Source organism: Primulina tabacum, chromosome 3 (assembly GCF_025594145.1).
Source record: "Primulina tabacum isolate GXHZ01 chromosome 3, ASM2559414v2, whole genome shotgun sequence".
Classification (NCBI taxonomy): domain Eukaryota; kingdom Viridiplantae; phylum Streptophyta; class Magnoliopsida; order Lamiales; family Gesneriaceae; genus Primulina; species Primulina tabacum.
The window spans coordinates 15,954,422-15,978,333 of NC_134552.1; the positions used below are offsets into that span (position 1 = coordinate 15,954,422).

The 23,912-nt window shown below is 35.3% G+C and overlaps 3 protein-coding genes across 5 annotated transcripts; 1 reads left to right on the forward strand and 2 right to left on the reverse strand.

Moving 5' to 3' along the window:
- Positions 1 to 23: 23 nt before the first annotated feature.
- LOC142540796 (ubiquitin-conjugating enzyme E2 22-like) lies at positions 24 to 2,111 on the reverse strand. Its single transcript, XM_075647183.1, has 3 exons — positions 1,498 to 2,111; positions 1,216 to 1,310; positions 24 to 626 (listed from the first exon to the last, which is right to left on the reverse strand). The coding sequence occupies exons 1-3, from the start codon at positions 1,540 to 1,542 to the stop codon at positions 233 to 235; spliced, it is 534 nt and encodes a 177-aa protein (XP_075503298.1). The 5' UTR covers positions 1,543 to 2,111; the 3' UTR covers positions 24 to 232.
- A 3,998-nt stretch (positions 2,112 to 6,109) lies between these two features.
- Positions 6,110 to 9,546, reverse strand: LOC142540795 (putative protein S-acyltransferase 1). The gene is made up of 6 exons (XM_075647182.1): positions 9,188 to 9,546; positions 8,239 to 8,418; positions 7,858 to 8,166; positions 7,395 to 7,616; positions 6,833 to 7,270; positions 6,110 to 6,460 (listed from the first exon to the last, which is right to left on the reverse strand). Exons 1-5 carry the CDS (start codon positions 9,293 to 9,295, stop codon positions 6,860 to 6,862), a joined length of 1,230 nt encoding a protein of 409 aa, XP_075503297.1. The 5' UTR covers positions 9,296 to 9,546; the 3' UTR covers positions 6,110 to 6,460; positions 6,833 to 6,859.
- An 8,326-nt stretch (positions 9,547 to 17,872) lies between these two features.
- LOC142540799 (alpha-L-arabinofuranosidase 1-like) lies at positions 17,873 to 23,370 on the forward strand. Of its 3 annotated transcripts, XM_075647189.1 has the most exons (19): positions 17,973 to 18,160; positions 18,248 to 18,294; positions 18,377 to 18,464; positions 18,540 to 18,594; positions 18,762 to 18,973; positions 19,448 to 19,569; positions 19,667 to 19,814; positions 19,933 to 20,002; positions 20,071 to 20,216; positions 20,445 to 20,490; positions 20,591 to 20,643; positions 20,828 to 20,972; positions 21,097 to 21,215; positions 21,305 to 21,376; positions 21,497 to 21,600; positions 21,692 to 21,748; positions 21,826 to 22,024; positions 22,459 to 22,605; positions 23,148 to 23,370. In XM_075647189.1, exons 5-19 carry the CDS (start codon positions 18,878 to 18,880, stop codon positions 23,292 to 23,294), a joined length of 1,671 nt encoding a protein of 556 aa, XP_075503304.1. In that variant the 5' UTR covers positions 17,973 to 18,160; positions 18,248 to 18,294; positions 18,377 to 18,464; positions 18,540 to 18,594; positions 18,762 to 18,877; the 3' UTR covers positions 23,295 to 23,370. The 3 variants fall into 3 exon arrangements, with proteins under 3 accessions (XP_075503303.1, XP_075503304.1, XP_075503301.1); XM_075647188.1 differs by lacking the exon at positions 17,973 to 18,160 and adding an exon at positions 17,873 to 17,966 and having other exon boundaries at positions 18,248 to 18,464; XM_075647186.1 differs by having other exon boundaries at positions 18,248 to 18,464.
- Positions 23,371 to 23,912: the final 542 nt, after the last annotated feature.

Consider the following 23,912-nt stretch of genomic DNA (forward strand, 5'->3'; position numbering starts at 1 on the left):
GGGAAAAGAAATTTAACTCAAAGTAAATCATGTCGAAAGATATAAAAAACAACCAAGGCCTAGATATTTTTCCACGGCAAGCACTAGTGAATTCACGGTCGCTGTATCCTTTATTTTCCAAATGCGACTACTGCAATGAACTAGAAAAATAAAAGAAACTAAACCTCTCCGAAAAGTAAAAATACAGCATGCATAAAGAACAAGCACTCAATAACCAGCGAACAAAACAAATTTATCCATACTTTCCAGATATCAATCCAAACAGTTCAACAAAGAACATCCACGGAAGCTTTATAATCTCTTTAAGCTTTTCTTTCTGGCATCCAGTCTTCTTCTTGTCTGCCGGAACTTTATTCACCCCAGATTTATTTTTTTGCATTCCCGGGGCCGCTGTTGATTCGCCAACTCCAGTACAATTTGATGAGGTTACGACAGATGGAAGATCTTGCACATTTCCTGGTTTAGGGGTCAACGGAAAAGGTGTGACAGTAACTAATATGGTATTTTTCTGGTCAACACCCTTCAGCGAAGAATTCGTCTGGTCCATATTCTTGGTGGTGGACTCAGATACAGTTCCGTTTCTGGATTTTGGCTTTGGCTTCAGAGCATGTAGTCCGGTGTAAAGCCTGTTGATTTAACAATTATTCCAAGCGTTTAGCGACTGCGATATCACAAAACCGGAAAGATAAAGAATCATCTAAACATCTAATGTAGGCATTAGCTAATCCGTTTTAAGGACAACTACTTGGTATTATGCAACAAATAGTTTAAGGGGCTCTGAAAGGGGCTATAAAGTGAATAAACATTGTAAATATCATCTCAATGATTAAATAAGACTGGACCAAAACGCCTATCTGAAATATCAAATCATTTCCTTTTTTTGTCTGTTTTTTTTTTGTTTTGTCACTCAATTACCTTGCACGATTCTTAGTCAGTGGATCATTCAAGTCTTGGCTGGATTTAGTTGCTTTCATACAACATCAGATGCAAGGAAAATAACTCCCTACTTCATGTAATCTAGTTCTATTTAACCAGATTTATTAATTTATTTATTGGGTTTTGGAAAATGTTACCACACAAATTTAATGTCACACAAAGCACTCCAACTTAATGATTCCATTATCATGAGAAAGATGCAAGAGTTACATCCCACAAACTCAGCAGCATAAGCAATTATCATAGCTGAATAAGGCAGACTAATAATACAAGATTTACCTTGCATAGTTGTCATAATTATCAATCAGCATCTTGCCAGCCTGTTCGTTTAAAGCTGATTCAGGGAAGGGTTCGATCAACAAGCATCTGATAACCTGTCGATTTCATAAGATCATATGGTTGAAAAGTTAGTGACGTCAATGTAAATTACCATAAAGTTACAAAGATGAGCAAGGTGAAATATGCATGATTTACTATGGCAAAAACATGCTTGAAGAACATTTAACTTCGATAAGATAATCACAAAATAGCCTGAACTTACAGTTAATACTTGTTTAATACCTGGGCCTTCAATGTCAGCATATATGACTGAAAAATTATCATCATTCACACCTACTTTAATGCCTTCTGGAGGGGTTTCATCAAGATTCTTCAATTCCTTTGCCAACTGTTTTATGACGTTTGGGGGTAGATTTTATTGTTGCCTAGACCATATTAAGTATTAAGAAAATGAAAGAGATGTGAGAACATTGAACCATTCTCAAATCTCTCTGGCTCTCTCTATTGTAGTAGCTGATTCATCTTCTTTTCAAGTGAAAGCTAAAACTTCGATTGAAGAGAAATGATATCTAGGTAAGAAGCGTGACTTTAATGGATCAGAAACACTTCATACTTGTAAAATCAATATCTCTCAAACTGCTTCCCAACCGAGCACAATAATTAGTTTCAAAAAGTAAACATTTTAGTGTAAAGTTCTCCACCTTAATTTAGCATGTTTACTGAACATTTTATACGCATAGCAAAAGGAAGAGACAGAGTTAAATAGATAAGCATTTCCATAGCAGGTTGCTTTGGAGATAAAGTTCTCCCTAGATTTGTCTGGCAAGAGATAAGTGCTCTTAGATTGCTTCACGCAATTAGTGTGATTTACTGTTTGTCGGAAACCGCAAAACGGGATCCTGCAAATTGACAAGATAGAAAATTATACAAACAAGAATAATGGACATGTTTCGGTTATTCAGTTTACACAAGTTAAAATACTTTCAAATTAGTCAATTTTTTTAATGAATGATTAATTCGAGTATTTTTCGCTTGATTTAAACATCAAACCCGATTTAATTCATTATGTGTTTACATTCTTAGAACACGAACTATTGAAGCTCAATGAAAATATTGTGTTTGAAACACCTTCGTAGATGCCCGAATCGACCCATCATTGTTGATGATTTCTTAAGGGTTATTTGGGTAATCTTCTTAAAATCAAAAGATCAAACTGTTACTCAACTAATCAAAATTTTCAAAAGATTTTTAAATGAAAAATCAAAAGGGATTGACAAAATCAGATCTGACTTTGTCTATCTTTTTAGAAAATCATGAAATCAGGCATGATTTCTCAGCAGCAACCTGTGATATCTTATTTCAAAAATTTTGGTTGCAAATGTTTCATCCACAACAACGGTAAAAATCATCTGACTGCATTTGATGCTAAGTCAGATGAATGTATATTTCTGGAATATTCCTCAGTTAGCAAATATTATCAAGTTCTGGGAAATGAACAAACAGCTTTTCATTCCAGTTGACAACAAAAGTAAGAAATCTACCAAAAAATCAACTGAACGAACTTAAGAACAACCACAACAAATAAAAGATTCATAAGTTTCATTATCCAGTTCAGCTGAAAAAGTTGTTGGCTCAACTGAATTGTCAATCATTTTAACTCCAGAAGTGCAACTGTCAACTGAACCGATTGAGAAAGTACCACTTATTGATGCCGATGAAATTGTAAATACAGTAACTAAAAGCATTGCAGAAATTGAATTATCTGATGCAACTGTAATGAAAACTGAGGAATCAACAATAGTAAAATTAGCTCGAATTTTTGAAGTTGTAATTTCAGAGATATTTTTCATAACTGAATCCTTGGTAAACCATCTTGCTCAGAACTTCTCAATAGTTGAAGAATCCGTTGCAACAACAAACCAGATGTAATCCCAAGAAACTGAAACTGAAGTTGCTCAGCCGGTTGAGCTAGTTGATATTGCTGGACCAAGCAACCAGTTGATCATAATTTTTTATCCCAAAGCTCATATCACTGCTGAATCACCAGAATTGGAGATAAGAAATGATCTTCTACTGGACAACATCCTCTCAAATCTGACTGGTATAAATACTAGGATATAACATTATTATAATTCATTGCATTTGAATAGCGGTTTGTATATTATATATTATCAGTTGAGATGTATTAGAATTTTCAGTTTGACAGTGTTTAACTCCGAATTAAAATGAAATTTTGAAATTACTTGTATTATCCAAAGCCTTGTAGTGCGAGCCTTTTAAAAAGAAGAAAAGATGATGTAGGAGTTTGAGCCACTGAACATCCAGAAACATAATTGCATATTTGCCACTTTCAGTTTACTTAGCCAACCATTTTTGTGATTTGTTCTAATATATCAATTCGGATTTTTTCCGCACTTATATATTAGTTAACCGACATTGACATTTGAGAATATATAATTTAGTTTTCAATCCCCTCTAAACATTACAACCGAATCTTGTCATACATTCATTGACGATTTTTTTACATGAATGCATGTATTTTCTAAAATACAATCCTATTCAAATTCAAATATACAAATTTTCATTTCATGTGTTTTTTTAATAATCATATTAAGTTAAGAAATTAATTTAAATAAAATTCAGTAACTCAGTTAATTCTTTGTTAAAAACACAATGTGAGCCAATAAAAAATAGTGACATTGTCCATAACAAAATATTATTCAAAACAACGTAGTATTACGCTAAATATATTTACCTAATATAAGCATGAATAAAAATCTCAATTGTATCAATTAAAAAATTAGAAATAATTAGAATTAAGTGATAAAAAAATAATTTAAAACATCGTTTTCATTCATAATTAAATAGTGTACATTAATTAGATCAAATTCGATATCAGGAAGATGTAATTGGGGTATCAAGAACAACTATCTGGAGTCGAACAGTTATTAATTAAGAGACGTCAATTATTGCATCATAATATATATTTATTGGTAAATAATTAATTTAAATTTTAGAATACCACATTTTTGTCTATTAAAGCTAAAATTATTGTTCAATAATACGTAGCAAGTAAATTAAATTCAATAATTAGTTTGATATGATAATTAGATGAATTTGTATGAGAATAAATTTATTACTTTGTGCATATTAAGTGGAAAACAAGTCCATGTGCAAAACAATATGTGATTAAGTAATATGTTTTTTTAATATTTTAATGTCAATTAGATAAACAAAAAAAAAATTACATGGAGATTGACAAGACATGGTGATTGACACTAAAGATTCACTGACATTAAGGTTAATTTCTAATGTTAAATAGACTTTAGGAATTTCTTTAGAGTTATCGCTAGTCAATAATATATGCTTTACGTCAAAGGAATTGTATTGATTTCATTGATTAAAATAATACACTCTATAGTCTATTTATACAAATTATCAACGAATAAAAATAATAATGAAAACTAGAAATTGTTATTCTGTGCAGTCAAATTCTATCAATAGACTCATCTAGAATCCACACATGTATGAGTGTCTACGTGCCAATCTTGCTAATGTCATTGCTGGTGTAATCCTCTGTTTTCATTTGTTACTCAAATTTCCCCCGCAAGTTCTGCGTGGGGTTGAACATAACGCTGAGCTTGGTTCAAAAACGGATAGGAGATGGTTGAGAGAAGCTTTGTAAGTACATTCGTTATTTCATCACAAGATGGTACATGTCGTACTGCAACTTGATTTGAAATAACTTTTTTCTCTACGAAAGAATAAGTCAAGTTCAAAATGTTTAGTTCTTGAATGCAATACCGGATTTGCACTAAGAGCTATAGTACTTAATTATCACTCTATATAACTTGAATGTCAATGAGAGCAATATGAAGTTCAAACATAATTGGCTGTTGCGTTGGCTAAACTTCAGTACTCAACTTCCATACTTGAGCGACATGCAACAGTTGTTTCTTAAAACTCCATGAGATTGGAGAGTTGTCAAGAAACCAACAAAACCAAGATGTGGATCTCCTATCATCAATATCATTTCCCCTATCCACATCGGAATACCATGTCAATGTAAGTCGAAAGTTTTCATTGAGATGTATTCCATAATTCAGTGTACCATTGAGATATCGAAGTATTAGCTTGACAGCCTTCCAATGCAAGTGAAGATGATGATGCGTAAATTAACACACTTTATTCACACTATAAGCAATATCCGGTCTTGTGAATGTCAAGTACTAGTATTGAAGTACACCAACAATACTTCGACATAGAGTGACATCTTCAAAATAATCTCCTTCTCTAGTCGAGAGTTTGAGAGAAGAAATCATAGGAGTGGGAAGTGACTTGGCCTTGTCCATCTTTGTCTTAACAAGTAAATCTTGAATATACTTTGCTTGAGAAAAGAACAAACTATCATGAGCTGGCTGAGACACGTCTATACCGAGAAAATAAGAGAGATCACCAAGTTGTTTCAAAGAAAATTGAGAATTGAATCGATGAATAAGGTCTTGAATCTCTGTAACATTACTTCTTGTTATTGCAATGTCATCCACATAAATCAGAATATAAATAATTGAAGATGATTGAAATTGAACAAATAAGAGAAATCAGCCTTTGAAGCATGTAAACCAATATGCTGAGTGGTTTAGGTTTGTCAAACCAAGCACGACGTGCTCGTGAAAATTTTAGCTACCCGTTTGTTCTCTCTCGTGTAAAGAATGATACTTTTGTCTCCTTTCTTTAAATTAAAGATGTGCTTTGTCTGTATTTCTCTAACTAAATAAAAGATTCAATCATTTTCTCTAACTAAAAGGCACCACATTATTCCTTGTTTCTGTCTTGGAGCCAAATTCGCCTCGGGCGGCGGATGTTCCTAAATTTATCCGCTTTGGAGAAGAAATAGATCAAATTTATTTATCGTTGGGCCCAAATTTGGCAGTTGCAAAGAGTTTCCTGTTCGGACAAACTAAGAAAATAATATTAAAAAAAGGAGGAAGAAATTCAATAATCTATCCTACAGCATCAACAGGAGAAGAATCTTCATATAAAAATACAAAATGTACACACAAAGTCCTTCCACAAAGCATTCTGCCAACTTGGGCAATCTAAAAGTCCAGATCACATATATTTTCCCTTGACGCTTTCAAATTCTTGTCCTGAAAAAATGCCATATTGATTCGGCACGGATGAAGCCCTCCCAAGTCCAAACAGAGTCACTGGACTCGCCGAATTACTTGATCCGCCATTGTGGCTGATCACCGGGTACGAACACAAAGAGGCAAAAATTGTTATAAAAAGAAAGAACTATAAATTGCCACCAGAAATGCTAATTGTTAAAAAATCATTGGTGCTGCAAACAACACCAAATATGATACTTTACAGTGACCAAAGTAAAATATCGTTGTTTCGAGATTAGAGCATCACCAACCTTAAAAACATCATTGTAAATTTAGAGAAAAACCTAAATAGCAAAAAACCATTTGATTCCAATATCAATTTACAAAATACTTTTTAGTTTTCAGTTCAATTATTTTCCACAAAAGGGAATAGACTAAATAAAACTGAATTTGGCAAGATACTCATTGTTCACATGTTTTATAAAGAACATGGCATATGATATTACCTAATTATCGAATAAATCTGGATTACGTTATGGGGTCGCAATGCTTGGTCCAAGATCACCATCCACCACCACATCAATTGCTTCTTGTTGAGCAGCCAAAATAGAAAAGTGGTCGACATTAATATCTCGTCCTTCACCCTCCTTCAGACTGTCATCGGTGCTGCTATTATCCAAAGTTTGTGCATCTTCTGGCATACCATCCTTGTCTAGAATACCATGTTCTAAGTCTATCCTCCTGTTTAAGCTAGGTATGTCTCCGACAGATTTTTTAGCCGTGGATCCTGCAATTGTATCATCCTCTTCGTACACCCATTCTCGAAAATTAACCAGAGAAGGCACTGACTGAGAGAAAAGAAATTCCTTGATGTTCTTGAGTGTCCCATGGTTATATGGATTTTCATTCTTATCATAATGATATCGGAAGTTCTCATATGTTGTCTGTTGAATTAGTACATACATGTCAGGATATATTTGCATATCTGAATTTTACTAATAATTAGATGTCGGCAACAAGCTGATTGATAATATCAATATCGCTGTTGTTTATGGGAAAATGACTAACCTGGTTGGTGCAGATAAGATAGAAATGAAATATGCTAAGCCCTCCAACAAACCATACCACAATGAAGCAGTAAACCAATAGAATGAGAGATATGACATCCTTTGACATACTGTGATACATGCTGCCTTGTTCTTTTAAGAGATGCCACAAAGTAAATGTGAAAACATATATGCATAGGAGTGTTGATGTTGATATAAACAGAATGAAAGTCCAATAGTTGCGCTGCAATAAAAGCAAATGAGGGAAGGTAATATTAGTCTGTAGATTAACAAACGCAAGCTAAGTGCATAAGAATATTTGTTTGTTAAAATCACTTATTATTTTCATTTTAACTTGTGAGTAAATTGATCTATATAGACAAAATATACATCAGGATCGAAGAATATGAATGCCAGTGGAGTCACATCACCAATAATAAGAGTAATAGTAAGAATATTGAGCAATTCCAATACGAAAGACTTACAACTCCAATACACTGGCCTACCCATGGACAATGGTGATCAAACCTCTGGACACAGTTGTTGCACATTGAGCAGTGGGATGACCGTGGTGGGCGGTATAACAAACAAGTGTCACAGAACTTCACTTTAACTAAAAAACCATTGACAAAAATGTCCTTTGTTCTTGGTAATTTCAAATCGGTGGTTGCAGGATGGATCCACTCAATGGATGAAATACTGGAATTTAATGAGTCATCTGAATCAGGCGGCCTTGAGTTCCTCGGAATTATTCCAGGATTTCTTGCAGATGTCATGAAAAGGAAAATTAGATCCTGCAAAAGTTACTATATTTAGGTGTCAGTAACTCCATGCTTTTCCTATGGAAAAGTTACCAGCTTTCTTACCAAAATTGCGATGAGAAATCCAACTATTACAACAATATGCCCATATCTGCAGTTGACTGCTTGAATCCTTAGAAGCATTTTGACACAGAATGTTAATGCAGGGATCCCTATCAGCGAGGCTGATAAAAGGAGTGATGATGCATCAGGGCCAAAGATCAATCTCCCTCGACACAAAAATTTCTGAAATGTTCACGCAATACATTTATGATAGTGCTTTGCCAAGGAAATTTTCAGATGATTAACAATCTCGTGCACTTTAGACTTCCTGTTTCAAACTTCGGAATGTGGAAGAGGACAAAATTTTGATTCTTCATCACAAAATCAAAGCAAGCACAGGAGAACAGTTGGTTAAAAGCTAATCAATCAAGAAATTAACACTAGTAATCTGCAACTAGTTTGTTAAGACATATGACAATGAAGGTTTCAGAAGGTGATACAAGTTGAAAGTACATTTAGAAACTGAAATGTCAGTTTGAATCACTGTTGGTTCCATATTTCAATCATAATCGAAGTAATTTCCAAAAATATGTAAGTATCAAAGGCACTTCAAGACCATATATTCATTTGACATCTGGAAAACAATGTTATAAATCCTATTAAGATTTTGGATTCAATTAAATGTGCATATACCAATCAAGATATATTATTCACGCTATATGAAAACTAAGGTTCGTGAATTATGAAAATCACTTGCTTAATCAATTTTAAAAGGGAAATAAAAAAGGAAGGTCTCATCATTCAAATCCCATTTATATTCCCGCATAAAGAAGGCTAAAAATTACTAGTAAACCCAAAAAACTCCCAAAATTTCAACTTCCATATAAAAAACGAAGCGAGATGATATTTGCTTTAAACAAATATAAAAATTAACCGAGAAAAAACACGAACAATTAAAGCGATGAAGGGCATTCAAAGAACACGTAAGCGTAAAGAGGCGAAAAGGACTTGCATTACGTCCCTTCCAAACTTGATAAAGCCTTCTCTTGAATTTGGGAAGATCCTTGCATTTTGAGGGCCGACGAACAAAATCTTGATTCTTGATCACTGCATCACCCATTAAAAACCTTCTTGTTTTTTTATTGTTCTCTTGAATTTAGAGCCAAATTTCTTCTTCAATCCCCCTCAATTGACATGCAAAACAAAGTCATCCATTGACGGTAATGGGTGAGCAGATCAAGAATCTACCTTACGGCCAAGCCGGCTAAAGCACGGTGGGAGAGAGATTATCCGTAAAAAATCCGAAAAAATAAAATAAAATTCCTGGTAATCAACCTTTCCTCATCCCTCTCTCCCTTCCATTTTCTTGATGGAAGGTGGAACGGGGGAAATGAGGAAAAAGGGAGGCACGGAAGAGTTTATTAAGAAATTTGTTTAAAATTCGTTTAAAAACTAATTTTTTTATTAATATATTTTAATTTTATATATAATAAAATTTATAATTTAATTAAATAAAAAAAACTTACTCCACTCAATTTTTTCATTTTTTTGGACTCAATCTTAGATCTCATTTCATTTCTATCTTTACAAAAAATCCTTTTCTTTTCAATCTTCCATTATCTCATTTTTTGGCTAACAATTAACCATAAGTCTACAAGTTATTTTTTTTACAACAAATCCAACAAGAAAATCACGTATTGATAAAAAATTTATTTTGAAATATGAAATTTATTGGTTCTCGTCAGTGTTCACGACCCAGGATGAAGAGCTTCACCCTGGGTCATGAAGCCGAGGGTCGTGAAGCACGGCTTTCACGACCCACGACTTCACGAGTGCTTCACGATCATGGGTCGTGAAGCACTTGTTGCACAACCTCACGACCCATGAAGTTGTGAAGCACCAAAGTGCTTCACAACCCAAGCTTCACAAAGCAACTTGGGGTTGAGTGCTTCACGACCCAAGACCTAGGGTCGTGGGCTTCACGACCCACCGGGGGTCGTGATGTGAAAACTTCACGACCCATTAATTTTAAATTTTTACAATTAATAATATTTTTTTTTGTTTTAAATTTATACAACTAATAATCTTTTTGTTTTTTTACAGGTTTACTTTCCCGCTAAACTTGGAAGGGATCAATTTTTTGAATGCAAGTTAACTTTAGAATCAAGATAAGTTGAAATCTGTAAGAAGATTGTATCATTTTTAAATGAGAAAGAGATAGAATATTTGATGCAGTACACTCAATTTGGTAATTTAATTTTATATGCTAAGAATTATAACAATTCCAATCAAAACTGGATCGAAGGTTATGACTCGTCACAAAATTGGGTCGAGATTATACTCGACCCACGCGACCCAATTTTGGTGGGTCGCGTGGGTCGAGATGGGTCGAGAAGCATAATTTTGGCTTCTCGACCTATATATATATATATATATATATTTGTAAAATCTATATAGATTTTAATATATTGTAATAGATTGGTCGATAAGCATATTATTATAAAATTTGTTAAAAATTTTAGTATAATTATAACATTTATAAATTTTGTTAATGTTTATATACAATAAACATTAATTTCATATATTTTGATATACATTCATTACATTATAGTGAATATGTAATGAAATTTGTTATGAATTTTTTTAGTTCTATTTTATAAAATCTGTTAAATATTTTAGTAGAATTATAAAATTTGTTAATGTTTATATACAATAAACATTAATTTCATATGCATCGATATACATTCATTAAAGTGAATATGCAATGAAATTTGTTATGATTTTTTTTATTTCTATTATTATAAAATTTGTTATGAATTTTAGTGGAATTATAAAGTTTGTTAAGATTTTTAGTCGAGTATAAATTCAACTCACATTGTTAGAATAAGAGATATTCTTCTACTTGTTATAAATTTTTTAACTAACATACTTAAATTATAACATATAACTAATGTTTACACAAATAAATTTTTTATATATATTTACATTCTAATCGTATATAAAGTGAATTATATATTATAAAATGATCAAAACTCAAAAATATCAAAAAATTTTAACCCACTCGACCCATCTCGACCCAAACTCGACCCAAACCCTAAACCCTAAACAAAACCCTAAACCAAACCTCTAACATTATCACTCGACCCACTCGTCCCAAAATTGAAACAATTTAATTACCACCCGCGCGACCCAAATTTAAAAATCTACTACACACATTACAATCTTGTCCACTCGACCCACACCAAAATTAAAAATTCACCACACACACATTACAAATTAATAAAATCAAATCGATTGTCTTTAAATTCAAACAAATTATATATCATTCAATCTTATCTTCTACCAAATTCTCCTACTCACATCTTCTCTTGATCACATGTGGCATAATTAATGACCTAATAAATGAACTCACCTAATTAACAACAGTCAACTCCCCTTTTTCGATTTCAAAAAGTCAAAATCCCTTTTATTTAATTAAATTTAAAATGAGTCGTATATTTTTTATTGTCCCAGGTGGAATGCTATGTTTGGAGGATTTGCGCATAAATATATGGGTTTTTTTTAATTAATTTAAAAATAAAAAAATTATTTCAAAAATAATTCAAAATAAAATAATTTTGCAAAATTATTTTAATCCGTACTTCGTAAGCATGGATTAGAGTCAGGTGAAGCATTATCCCTGCTTTGTAAGCACGGATTCTCCACGTGGAAGAGCATCCGTGCTTACAAAGTACGGATTCTCCACGTCATACGACACGAATGCTCCACCTCACTCCACTAGGACCCAATCCAACTCACACGACGTGAGTATATTTATAAATATATTATTATTATTATTATTTGTTATAATTTTTAATAATTAATTAATTCGAATGAAAAATATAAAAATATAAATATTTATAATATATGGTAATTATTAAATATTTTGTATTATTTGGTTGGGTGATTGAAAAATTAGATTTATGAAAGCATTGAAGGGAGAAAATTAAGGAGAATAAAAATAATAGTCTTTCACCATATACCAATAAGAGGTTTAACGATAAAACTTACGCTGAATTATAATATTTTCATCATATTCCTAAATTTACATTGTTTATTTTCTATTTAAGCTATTATTAGTAATTGAATTTTGAATCACAACATAAAAATACACAAAATAAAATACAATATTATGGAGTGAGGGGAGCATACGTGCTTACAAAGCACGGATAATGCTCCACCTCACTCTAATACGTGCTTACCAAGAACATATTAAAGTAATTTTGTAAAATTATTTTATTTTGAATTATTTTTAAAATATTTTTTATTTTTTAAATTAATAATAAAAACCCCATAAATATGTGTAGGTTGGTCACACTCGCACACACCACTAGTTAATCATTCATTTATAATCAAGAAATGATTCATATAATCTCGGGTCAAATCTCCCTTGGACAGAAGTTAGTGGTCTGGAAATTTCATCTACAATTGTACAAAAGACACACACACACACACACACACATATATATATATATATGTTGAAGATATATATCTATATAAAAGCAACCTATTAAAATAATATTTGGCACAAGCGCACGACATATCCGTTATCATAAAGATCAGTATATTTTACATTTTTTTCTTCTATTTGGATGTAGATATATGATATCGACGGGGTAAATCGGGTTGAGTTTAGTGGGCGATTATATCGACTCGGATGAACTTCTTCTCGGGCATGCTGGAGATCAAGCGGAGAGTACCCAGGCAAGAGAAACTCCACACTTCAAAGATCAAAGAAAGTTAGTGGGACCCCAGAATATTTTTCGGTGTGACCATTCCTACACTCAAGTTAGTCAAGTATTTTACGCAAAACAAAGTATAAAGAGAGTATGTTTTTTGCGAAAATATCTGAGGGCATTAATGTTAATTGAACCTGCTATTTACAAAAGAAAAGTCAATGATGACCTTGTTTTCAGTGCTTGGATGCTACTCTTGGTAATATGGTTGTTCATACCCTGCTCCCTGACACTTACGCATCTGACAATCCATACCAATCCTGATCTAGTCATATCATCCATTCGTGCACCGGAAGACATGCAAATGATATCAAATCATGACATCCCATACTTATGAACCCGAGAGTGACACATGTACCAAAGTGCTTGGGTAGATAACCATGATAGAAGCCCTCCCTGATATGTCCGTGTTGGTCATGATTTTTCTCAACAAACTATTTGTGATGACAATGATAGGATGAGATAGAAAGTAGAAACAAAGCCATAGCTACCTTTTCCAGCTCGGTATACCTTAGCTAGAGTCTTCTGAGGCCGTGACTTACATAATACACAGGCTTCTGGTTTGCTCCTTCGTCTCGGATAAGGACCAAGATGACAGCATGCTCGGTAACATACAAGTAGATCCACAACTTTTCTCCTAGCCCGAGATTCACCAAGATGGGCTACCCAGCCAGATGATTCTTCAGATCTTGTAAGGCTTGTTCAGTTTTGTCATCCCATCCAAATCTCTGGACCTTTTCTCAATATTTTTAAAAAATGATAACTTCGATATGCCGATCTTGATATAAAACGAGACAGGGCAGTGGATTCTACCTTTGATCTTCTACGTTTCTCTGACAGATTTAGGGGAAGTCATCTCTAAGATGACCTTCACTTTTTCCGGGTTAATCTCAATTCTCTCTCAGTGACCGCGAAGCCGATGAACTTGCCACTCTTGACTCCAAAAATGCACTTGAGCGGGTTTAACTTGACTCCAAACTCTATGAGAGTTGAGAAGGTTTTCTCAAGATCTGAGATAAAACAAAACTTCTCCTTGGACTTAACAAGGATATCATCAACATACACTTCCACGTTCATCCCCGACTGCTTCTCAAAACTTTATTCATTAGATGTTGATAAGTAGCCCCTGCATTCTTTAAAACAAATGGCATTTATAACAAAATGTAGCACCGAAGGTTGTGAAACTAACCTTATCTTGATTGTCCTGATCCAAGGGGATTTGATGGTATCCATAATATACATCCATAAAGCACAGCGATTCATACCCCAAAGTGGAGTCCACTAATTGATCAATTCGGTGCAAGGGATAGGAGTCCTTTGGACAAGCTTTGTTTAAATACCTAAAATCCACACACATCCTCAATTTTTCTGTAGCTTTTTGGACCAAGATCACATTCGACGGCTAAGTGGGGAATTGAACTTTCCGGACTTGCTCGGTTCTTAACAGCTCATATACATGCTCCGATATCACCCTGTCTTTTTCGGGACCAAAGTGTCTTTTCTTTTGTATCACAGGTCGAACACATGTTGTATGTTTAGCTTATGCTCAACTACATGGGCTGGGATCCCGATTAACTCAGAGGGGAACCACATGAATATGTCGGCATTCTGATGTAAGCAAATTGATACCTAGATAGAAGGCTCAAGGTCCCTAGTAACTCTAGTGATTTTCTCGGGTTGACCGAGAATTAAGATCACTACCTCATATCCTTTTTCCATAACCGCTTGCACTTCCTCAATTGTGTGCACTTTTTCTTCTCCCCCACTTTTTTCATACCCACCCTCCTTGCTCTCTTCTTTTCCATCCAGACAATTTCAATATAACACTTTCGGGAGGAGTTTTGATCTTCTCAGACCTCTTCGACTCCACCATTTACTGGGAACTTAATTTTCTGATGATAAATGGAGCCAACGACCTTGAGGGAATTTATGGCCGGCCTTCCTAGGATAACGTTATATGAAAAGACTTACTGACCACAATGAAGGTGAACATGACTGATTTTTTCAAATCCCCATTCCCAACCATTAACTGAAGCAAAATATCTCCCTTTGGAAATATTTTAAGACCAACAAAACCAAACATGACGGTCTCTACTGGTTCCAAATTGTAGTCCTTCAAGTCTATCTTATCCATAGCTTCTTGGAATATCACATTAACTGAACTACCTGAATCCATGAATACGTGTGATATCATAATTTGTAATTTTATAATGGATGACCAAGACATCATTATGAGGAAAACTGACGCCTTGCAAATCCAAAGGGCCAAAACTGATGGTTGGTTCGTTATCTCTCATCGAGCTGTCGACCCCAGAGTTTCTTGTCGACTCCACGCTTTATGAGCTCGGTTGGAATCACCATTAGTAGATACTCTCGAGATCATCTTGATCACTCCCAGCGTAGGGAATTTCTCCTGACCCCTCTTCTCATAGGCCCTACCTGAAACAACAGGCTTGTCATGAATTCCCTGCCTGTGTTTGGAACTCAAGGTTCTGGTGGATGGTAGAGGTCCTAAGTTTCTTGGTGCCCACGAGGGCCTTTTTACTTATTTTTTTAATGATGGACAAGCTTCGACAAGATCCGACTGACGATGGTTCTTTCTCAATTGTTTGCTTTCACTGGTATTATGGTAACATCTATGTGATAGGTACAAAATTTCAGGGCTGAACTTGGGTCCCGCGAGGATCACTTGGGCTAGGAAAAAATCTTATCCTCCTGACAGATTCGCCGCCTGATCTTTTGGCACTTTCAAAGGGGTACATTGGGAAAACTGCCCTAAGAGTTTTCCCTTTTGCATTTGTTCTTCAACTCTACCCGGTCGATCAACCCTTTCTCTCTTCATGGCCTTTCTCTTCCGCCTCTAGGTCTATTCCACGTTGACATATTTATCAGCCCGAGATAACAGATATCCAAAGTCCCTCGACAATTTTTTCACTAAGGACCGAAAAAAGTCTTCTTCCTAGAGTCCTTACGTGAAGGCAGTAATCTTGGTTTCATGGGCGTAGGAAGGTACTTCCAAAGATACTTTGTTGAATTGTTGATGTATGCACGTAATGACTCGTCCCTTCCCTGTTTGACTTCAAATAGACTGAAAGCAATTTTTTATATCTTTTACTGCTACTGAATTGATGCAAGAACATGCTCTTGAAATCATCGAAAGATCTTATGCTCTTGAGGCTCGAGTTTGTCAAATCGACATTGGGCTGAATCCGCCAGGAAAGCTTTACATTTTATCATATCATCATTGCAGTCTAACATGGCCATATTTCAAAACGGGCTTAATGTTTCTCGGGATCTATGTTTCCATCATACTCCCTTACTTTTGTTGATTTGTAATGGACAAGAAGGGGCTCATTCACTGTATGAGTGGAAAAAAACACCTTTTCGACTAGATTCGGAGGGCCCTGGAGGACCCGACATGTCTTTCGAGATTCTTCACTTTCTTTCTTAAGTCTTCCAGTTCCTCGGCCATGGTAAGGGCCTTGGAACACTCCTGAGAACTTTCTTCCCTCCTGGTCTTGTCACGAGGAGGGACTTATCATTGGATCCTTCTTCATGGTGAACACTGCTGCTACTAGAAGGTAACTTCTCCATCATACTTTTCTGGATAGCCATTGCTACCCACGAGGTTAATTGTTCTTGGTTTATCACAAAAGTTTGTTGAGGCGACGGATTTTCCTGTGGAACCTCTGGGTCCGAGGGCTCCCTCCTGGAACCATCATCTGGGTTGATTTACGTGTGGAAACTATATCTACGCCTTAGTTCTAGCTTACCACATATGTCGCCAATGATATCGACTGGGTCAACAAGTTGAGCTTAGTGGGCGATTATACCGGGTTGGATGGATTTCTCCTCGGGTACGTTGGAGATCAAGCGGAGAGTACCCGGACTAGAGAATTTGCACAGTTAAAAGAGCAAAAAACGTTAGTGGGTGTCGGAAAATTTTTCGACGTGGTCACTCTGACGCCTAAGTCAGTCGAGTGCTTTACGCAAATAAAAGTATAAAGAGAGTATGTTTTCTTGTTAAAAAAATATGAATACATTAATGTTAATTAAACCTGGTATTTGTAAAAAAAAAAAATCAATTATGACATTGTTTTCAGTGTTTAGTTGCTATTCATGGCAAGATGGATGTTCATGCCCTGCTCCCTGACACTGTCATATCTGACAACTCATACCAATCCTGATCTACTCATATCATCTCTTCATGCACTAAAAGACATGCAAATGATATCAAATCATGACATCTCATATCTATGAACTCAGGAGTAACATATGTACTAAGGTGCTCGGGTAGATGACCACGGTTTTCTAACTCATCACATTGCCTAGACTTACCCCACTCGGGCTCAACTGAGGACCCCGGCTCGTGGTGATCTGATCTGTCTCAATTTCACCACAACCCGGATTTTAAGATGAGCCGAATACTTTTGGGGTATAACATACATTATGTATGTATATTAGAATTTCATATGCACGTATAACATGATTTTGCAATATTTTTTATTATATAATAAAATTTTATTGTAACATAAATATATGTGTGAATAGTCTGTTATTATTATTATTTTATTCCATCATTGTCCAAATTGATTTTATATTTATTATAAAAAAATATGATTCTATGTATAAATGTGAATTCATTACTTGATTTTACAGCAAAAGGATAATGCATTCTTAAAATTATAATTTATTACACAGATGCACCGCATGTCATTATACATTATCACTAACGTAACGTGTGTACACTGGATTCAAATGGGTTGTTTCTGATTATATCATTTTGGAGACACAATTTGCACATTTGAACAAACAGTGGACACACAAAAAACACAGTTGCTTTTCATGCTTTCCCCATTTCAAGTATCAAACCCGGAGACGCACAGTTATGCCTTCAGTAATTAGTAACAGCCAAAGAAAAAAAAAAACCACACACATTTAGCTCACTATAAAGACTACATTATTATTCTCTACAAAACGTACAAAAGTCTCTGGCCAAGACATGCTTATCTGCTGGTATCACTTGGTTCACTTCTGCTAAATTTATACTTGTCTGGCTATATATATGTGTTTCTTCAACTATAGATGGCTCGGTTGCTTGCGGGTTAACTAGTTCTCATCAAAGAAAATGATCTAAAAGTAGCAATGTTTATGTATTTTTATGTGTCGTATCTGTTTCAAGCAATGACTTTAGGCTGTTGATACTGAAGGTAATTTGTTGGATGTTATAATCTTTCATTTAAAAATTTGTCTCTGACAGCTAATTGAGCTAGTATCTTTTGCAAATCCTTGGACAGGATTCAAGAGCATCGAACATATTAAGGAAGAATTATGGGTGCAAATGGTACTCCATATTATTACAGCACTCTGCTTTGTTTTTTCTTTGGGCTGAGTGGTTTGTGTCATTCTTCTGCAACTGGGATCAGAGCAGAAGTAACAGCACGACTTCTGGTGAATGTGTCCAAGGCATCAGCGAAGAAGATACCTGAAACTTTGTTTGGTGTATTTTTTGAAGTGAGAATCATAATTTATGATGAAATCATACAAAAATATCACATATGTCATCCACAATAATTTTAAATACTGCAGGAGATTAATCATGCTGGTGCAGGAGGTTTGTGGGCCGAGCTTGTCAGCAATAGAGGTCAAATATGAGATCTGAAAGAATATATTCCTTTATCATAATTATTCGCCTAGTATTTCAAGAAGTATGTATTTTCACTGACATCGATCGTTTGAAAATAGAGGTGATTTTGTTGAGGTTAAAATATAAAGCAAAGATGAGTATAGCTCTATATTAATGCATTACAGGTTTTGAAGCTGGTGGCAGCACCACACCTTCAAACATTCATCCGTGGTCAATAATTGGGGACGAATCGTCAATACGAGTGTCAACGCATCCCGAGTCATTGTTCCCTCGAAATATAATGGCTCTGAGGATGGTCGTGCTTTGTGACATCATAGGCACGAATATTTGTCCATCTGGAGGAGTTGGTATATACAACCCTGGTTTCTGGGGCATGGTAACAACTAATTCATTATCATTCCCTTGTACTAGTTTTCCCATCATGCCTGCCAACAAAGTACTCGATCAATTACTCTTGCTATAATTCTCTCGAGGGCCTTCATCTGTATCATCCAGGGATGTTAAAAAGTCGAGCTCAAGTTGAGCTTTTATGAATGTTCATATCCAAAGGTTTCAAGCTTTTCGAATTTCACAACCGTTCAAACCCCGAGAATCTCACTGCAGCTTGTGTCATGATTCATTCTTGACTTTATGAAGTCAAGATATGTTGTTATGATTTATTTCATACAAAAATAGTAAAATCCTCAATAGTCAGCTCATGAGCCAACCGTTTGATATGTGGGCGACTTAGATGATTGCCTATACCAGTAAACAAAACCATGAATACCATTCACGCGTAAAAAATTATTGTATGATGCCAAGTTTTAAACATCTGTTGCTTGCAAATTGACAATCTGTTCTTTGCTTGCAGAATATTGAACAAGGGAAGACATATAAATTAGTATTCTATATTCGTTCTATAGATCCGATCAATCTGTCTGTGTCACTGACCAGCATGAATGGGTCGCAGACATTAGCCACAGCTAATATCATGTGTGTATCCACATTTTATCGATAACTGCCACTCAATATTTAAATTTATCTCAATTCTGTATTTGTAAAAGTCCACTCATCATTGTTTTCCTAGCAGAAGTCTTGCTATTCCACGCTGGAGAAGGATGGAGTTTGCACTGAAATCTAGTGGAACTGATTCAAATTCAAAACTTCAACTGAGCACACAAAGGAGAGGTGTAATGTGGTTTGATCAAGTGTCCTTGATGCCTACAGATACATATAAGGTGTGTACGTGGTGCAGGTTTTGTCCGTAAAAAGTGATTGCGATTTGAATGGGTCATAGTTCTAATCGATCTTCAACATTCAGTGGATAACACTTGGAATTTACTAATGTTGGCTCAGGGACTTGGTTTTCGCAATGATCTTTTCAAAATGGTAAAAGATTTGAGACCAGGGTTTCTCAGATTTCCAGGTATTTCTGATAAATTTTTTTGAAGCATTCACGTTTGTTCTTGAATGCATATTTAACTTGGCGAGTAGGTGGTTGCTTTGTTGAAGGAGATTGGTTAAGGAATGCCTTTCGTTGGAAAGAAACAATTGCAGCTTGGGAGGAGAGGCCTGGCCATTTTGGTGATGTCTGGCATTACTGGACTGATGATGGACTTGGTCATTTTGAGTTTCTCCTGGTAATTTCCTAATAGAGGCTTAAGCAGTCGTTCACAGGTAGCCAGTAAAATTCACTACATGATCGAACTCCAACTCAAGTTCATTAATGAAATTTATAGACTGAATTTACGTAGTTGAATTTTCCTCTATTGCACCGCCATATCGATGATAACTGAACTTGTGTGTAACTCTATTTATTGTATCTCATCTGCATCCTGATTCCTGAATTCCTGTCTTCTGCTCTGCAGCTAGCAGAAGAATTGGGTACATTACCAGTGTGGGTGTTCAATAATGGTACTTTTTAGTTTTTACAGTCTTGGTATTTAACTAGGCGATCTCTTCACTCGTTTCATTTTCTACACATTGTCTCCTTTTTCACTCAAATAATGCTCAGGGATCAGCCATCATGATGAAGTCAACACTTCAAGCATATCACCTTTCGTCCAAGTAAGTTTCTTGGGTTTTCTGCACATAACATGAATCTTGTTTTTTGACAGTTCAAGAATCTGGAAATGCGAATCTTCCTGTTGATATCTCAAATGTCCAACACTGAGCTTGTTTCAGACAGACCGACCTAATTCCTCAGCCTTATTTTTGCCACTTCTGAAATGAATCCTAGTGTTAATTGCAGGAAATTCTAGATGGGATCGAGTTTGCGAGAGGTGATCCTCACTCGAAATGGGGTTTTGTCAGGGCGAGATTGGCACATCCCGAACCCTTTGATTTGAGATATGTTGCAGTTGGGAATGAGGACTGCGGGAAGCAAAATTACAAAGGTAGGAAACTTTCATCGAAGATTCTTCGGGTGGAGCATATGAATCTTCCTTCAAGTTTCGTGATGTTTCATAACAAAATTACCAAGTGCATACTTGAGATTTTCTACCAACTCCCTTTATTCAGGAAACTACCTTAAATTCCATTCTGCAATAAAAAGTGCATACCCGGATATCAAGATTATATCAAATTGTGATGCTTCCTCTCAACCCTTGGATCATCCTGCCGATTTATATGATTATCATGTAAGAACTTCCACAATCATAGCAACTCACGAAAATTTACTCCAAACTAGTAGGAGCTACTCATAGTTATGTTTCATTCTACATACCAGACATACAGCACTGCCAATTACATGTTTTCCATGGCTCATAAATTTGATCAAATAAAGCGCAATGGTCCAAAGGTTTGCTGTGTTTCACTTGATACTTCGTGGTTAATAATAATAATAATAATAAGTTGACCCCTCGAGGATCAAGCCCTAATTATTATGCTCCTACTGTTGATGCTACAAATGATTCTGCAGGCTTTTGTGAGTGAATATGCTGTGACCGGAACGGATGCTGGAAATGGTAGTCTTCTAGCTGCCATAGCTGAAGCTGGATTCCTGATTGGCCTCGAAAGGAATTGGTACCATTCTTCCGTATTTACACATGATAACCTGACGATGGGGTAAATTTCTTTGAATCCAATCATATCTTCTCAATGTCATCCTATACAGTGATGCAGTTGAAATGTCAAGCTATGCACCTTTATTCGTCAACATCAACGACAGAACGTATACTCCTGAAATCCCGCCTTATCTCTTCATTTGTACTTAAAATTTTCTTCTTCTAAATGATGTTTCTTGATCAGGTGGACGCCAGATGCAATTGTTTTTGATTCATCACGTATGTATGGAACTCCTAGTTACTGGATGCAGCAGTTATTTAAGGATTCAAATGGGGCGACTCTTGTCAGTTCGACTCTTCTAGCTAATGATTCAAGTTCACTTATTGCTTCCGCTATTATTTGGAAAGATATAAAGAATAGCCAGTCATACCTGAGAATAAAGGTTTGTACCTGTTGTGTTAGTCCTGCATCGATACACGCAACATTTTCGTACTTTCTACGTCAGTTGGCAATAGATTTTCCTACTTTCTTCCTCTTTCTTCCTGAGCATGGATGGTCAGGCTTGCCACAGATCTCCATGTACCAAGAAAACTGCTAAAGCCTCTTCTTTCTCGCCTACATCAAGTGGCCACCAAGTGAACCACGATCATAATTTAAAACACAATAAAACATGCACCCCACCCCGTAAAGACCATTGACTGAATAGTCGAGCACTCGAGTTGAAGTTTCCCTTGGCAAGAGGATGGATCAAAATTTATCCTATAGTCCATTCTACCATCTCGCTCAAGAGGCCACTTTCATAGAAGTACAAATTATTCTTACTACATATTTTCTTTCCCATGTTAACTGACCATGATAATCATATGTCCAATCCAGGTTGTTAATTTTGGAAGCAACAATGTTACACTTCAGATTTCTATCAATGGACTGGAGCCAAACGCGATAAAATTGTCAGGGTCAAGAAAATCTGAACTAAAATCTAGTAATCTAATGGATGAGAATTCTTTCCAAGAGCCCAAGAAGGTAAAATGAACTGCCTTGATATACAACGGTAAAGTTTGCATTTCGCTCCATCAAGAAAGTGATATTGGGTTCCTATGTTTTCAATTCAACACTAATATCTTACAGGTTCATGTTTGAGGCAAGTAGTTCTAAACATTTTCTATTTTGTGGCCGAAATGAAAAAATCAATCAACTGTATATCAGTACTATTCATCATATGAATTCAGTTTAGTCATTTCAAAAAATATTTACAAATAAATTCATCTAAGACTCCTGCATATGTAACATGCTTACCATAGAGTTTTTAACATCAACACTGAAACAAAAGGCTTTCAGATTTTTCGTCACAGTTTTTAGCTTTAGCATTCTACGAGGGTTCAAACACCTTTGCTATGTTTCAGGGAAACATACTTCCACATATTTGAATTTTTATCGGACAAGGAAAATATGATGTACATTAGAATGGTTAGATTTATACGACATACTTTTCACCCATTCGGTTGTCTCACCTATTGATAAAGCATAATCCTTCAAAAACTAACAGGTCCTCTTTTTCTGTGTAGGTGGTGCCGGTTAGTAAGCCATTGGAGAATGCAGGAAACAACATGAATGCTCTCCTTTATCCATATTCTTTCACATCCTTCGACTTGGCTACTAATTCAGACATTACCCATATTTTAGGATTTGAGAATTATGTGAACAAATTTTAGCATTGAGAATACATTGATACATTAAATGTTCGAATCTCCAGCATTTGAAATTTAAGCGTCGAGCTACCTTACGTCATGACTTTAGGAGTCATTTGCATTCAAATTATTTTACTTTTAGTACAAGACCAAACTCAGAGGACCTACCTCTAAAAGATAAAATGATTGTTATTACCACGCAATGGTTGCCGAATTATTACACTATTGTCATGTTCTCGGTCCACTATCACACTGGACGTCAAATTTGTCCCAAAACCAGTAGACTACATCCTAAAAGTTGAACAAAATAACATTTCTGATAATTTGAGACAATTGCGCATATGGATGCACTAAAGCTCAAAACTTGTTCAATTTCCTCCACGTCTGATCAAAAATGCGGCCACACATACAAAATAAAAGACACTGCTTTCTCTGCATGCATCAACAGCTGCAAGGTGTCGACTAAAAAGGGGTTATATTCATATGTAAAATTCCACCATTATTCTTCCAAGAAAAGCAGAAAATGAGAATAAATACAACTTCCCACATTGTTTGTATCAAGACCTTATCAATTTCAAAGAATATACCACAGATAAATATAATGAAAATTATGCTTGTAGAGATACTTGAACTACATGAAAG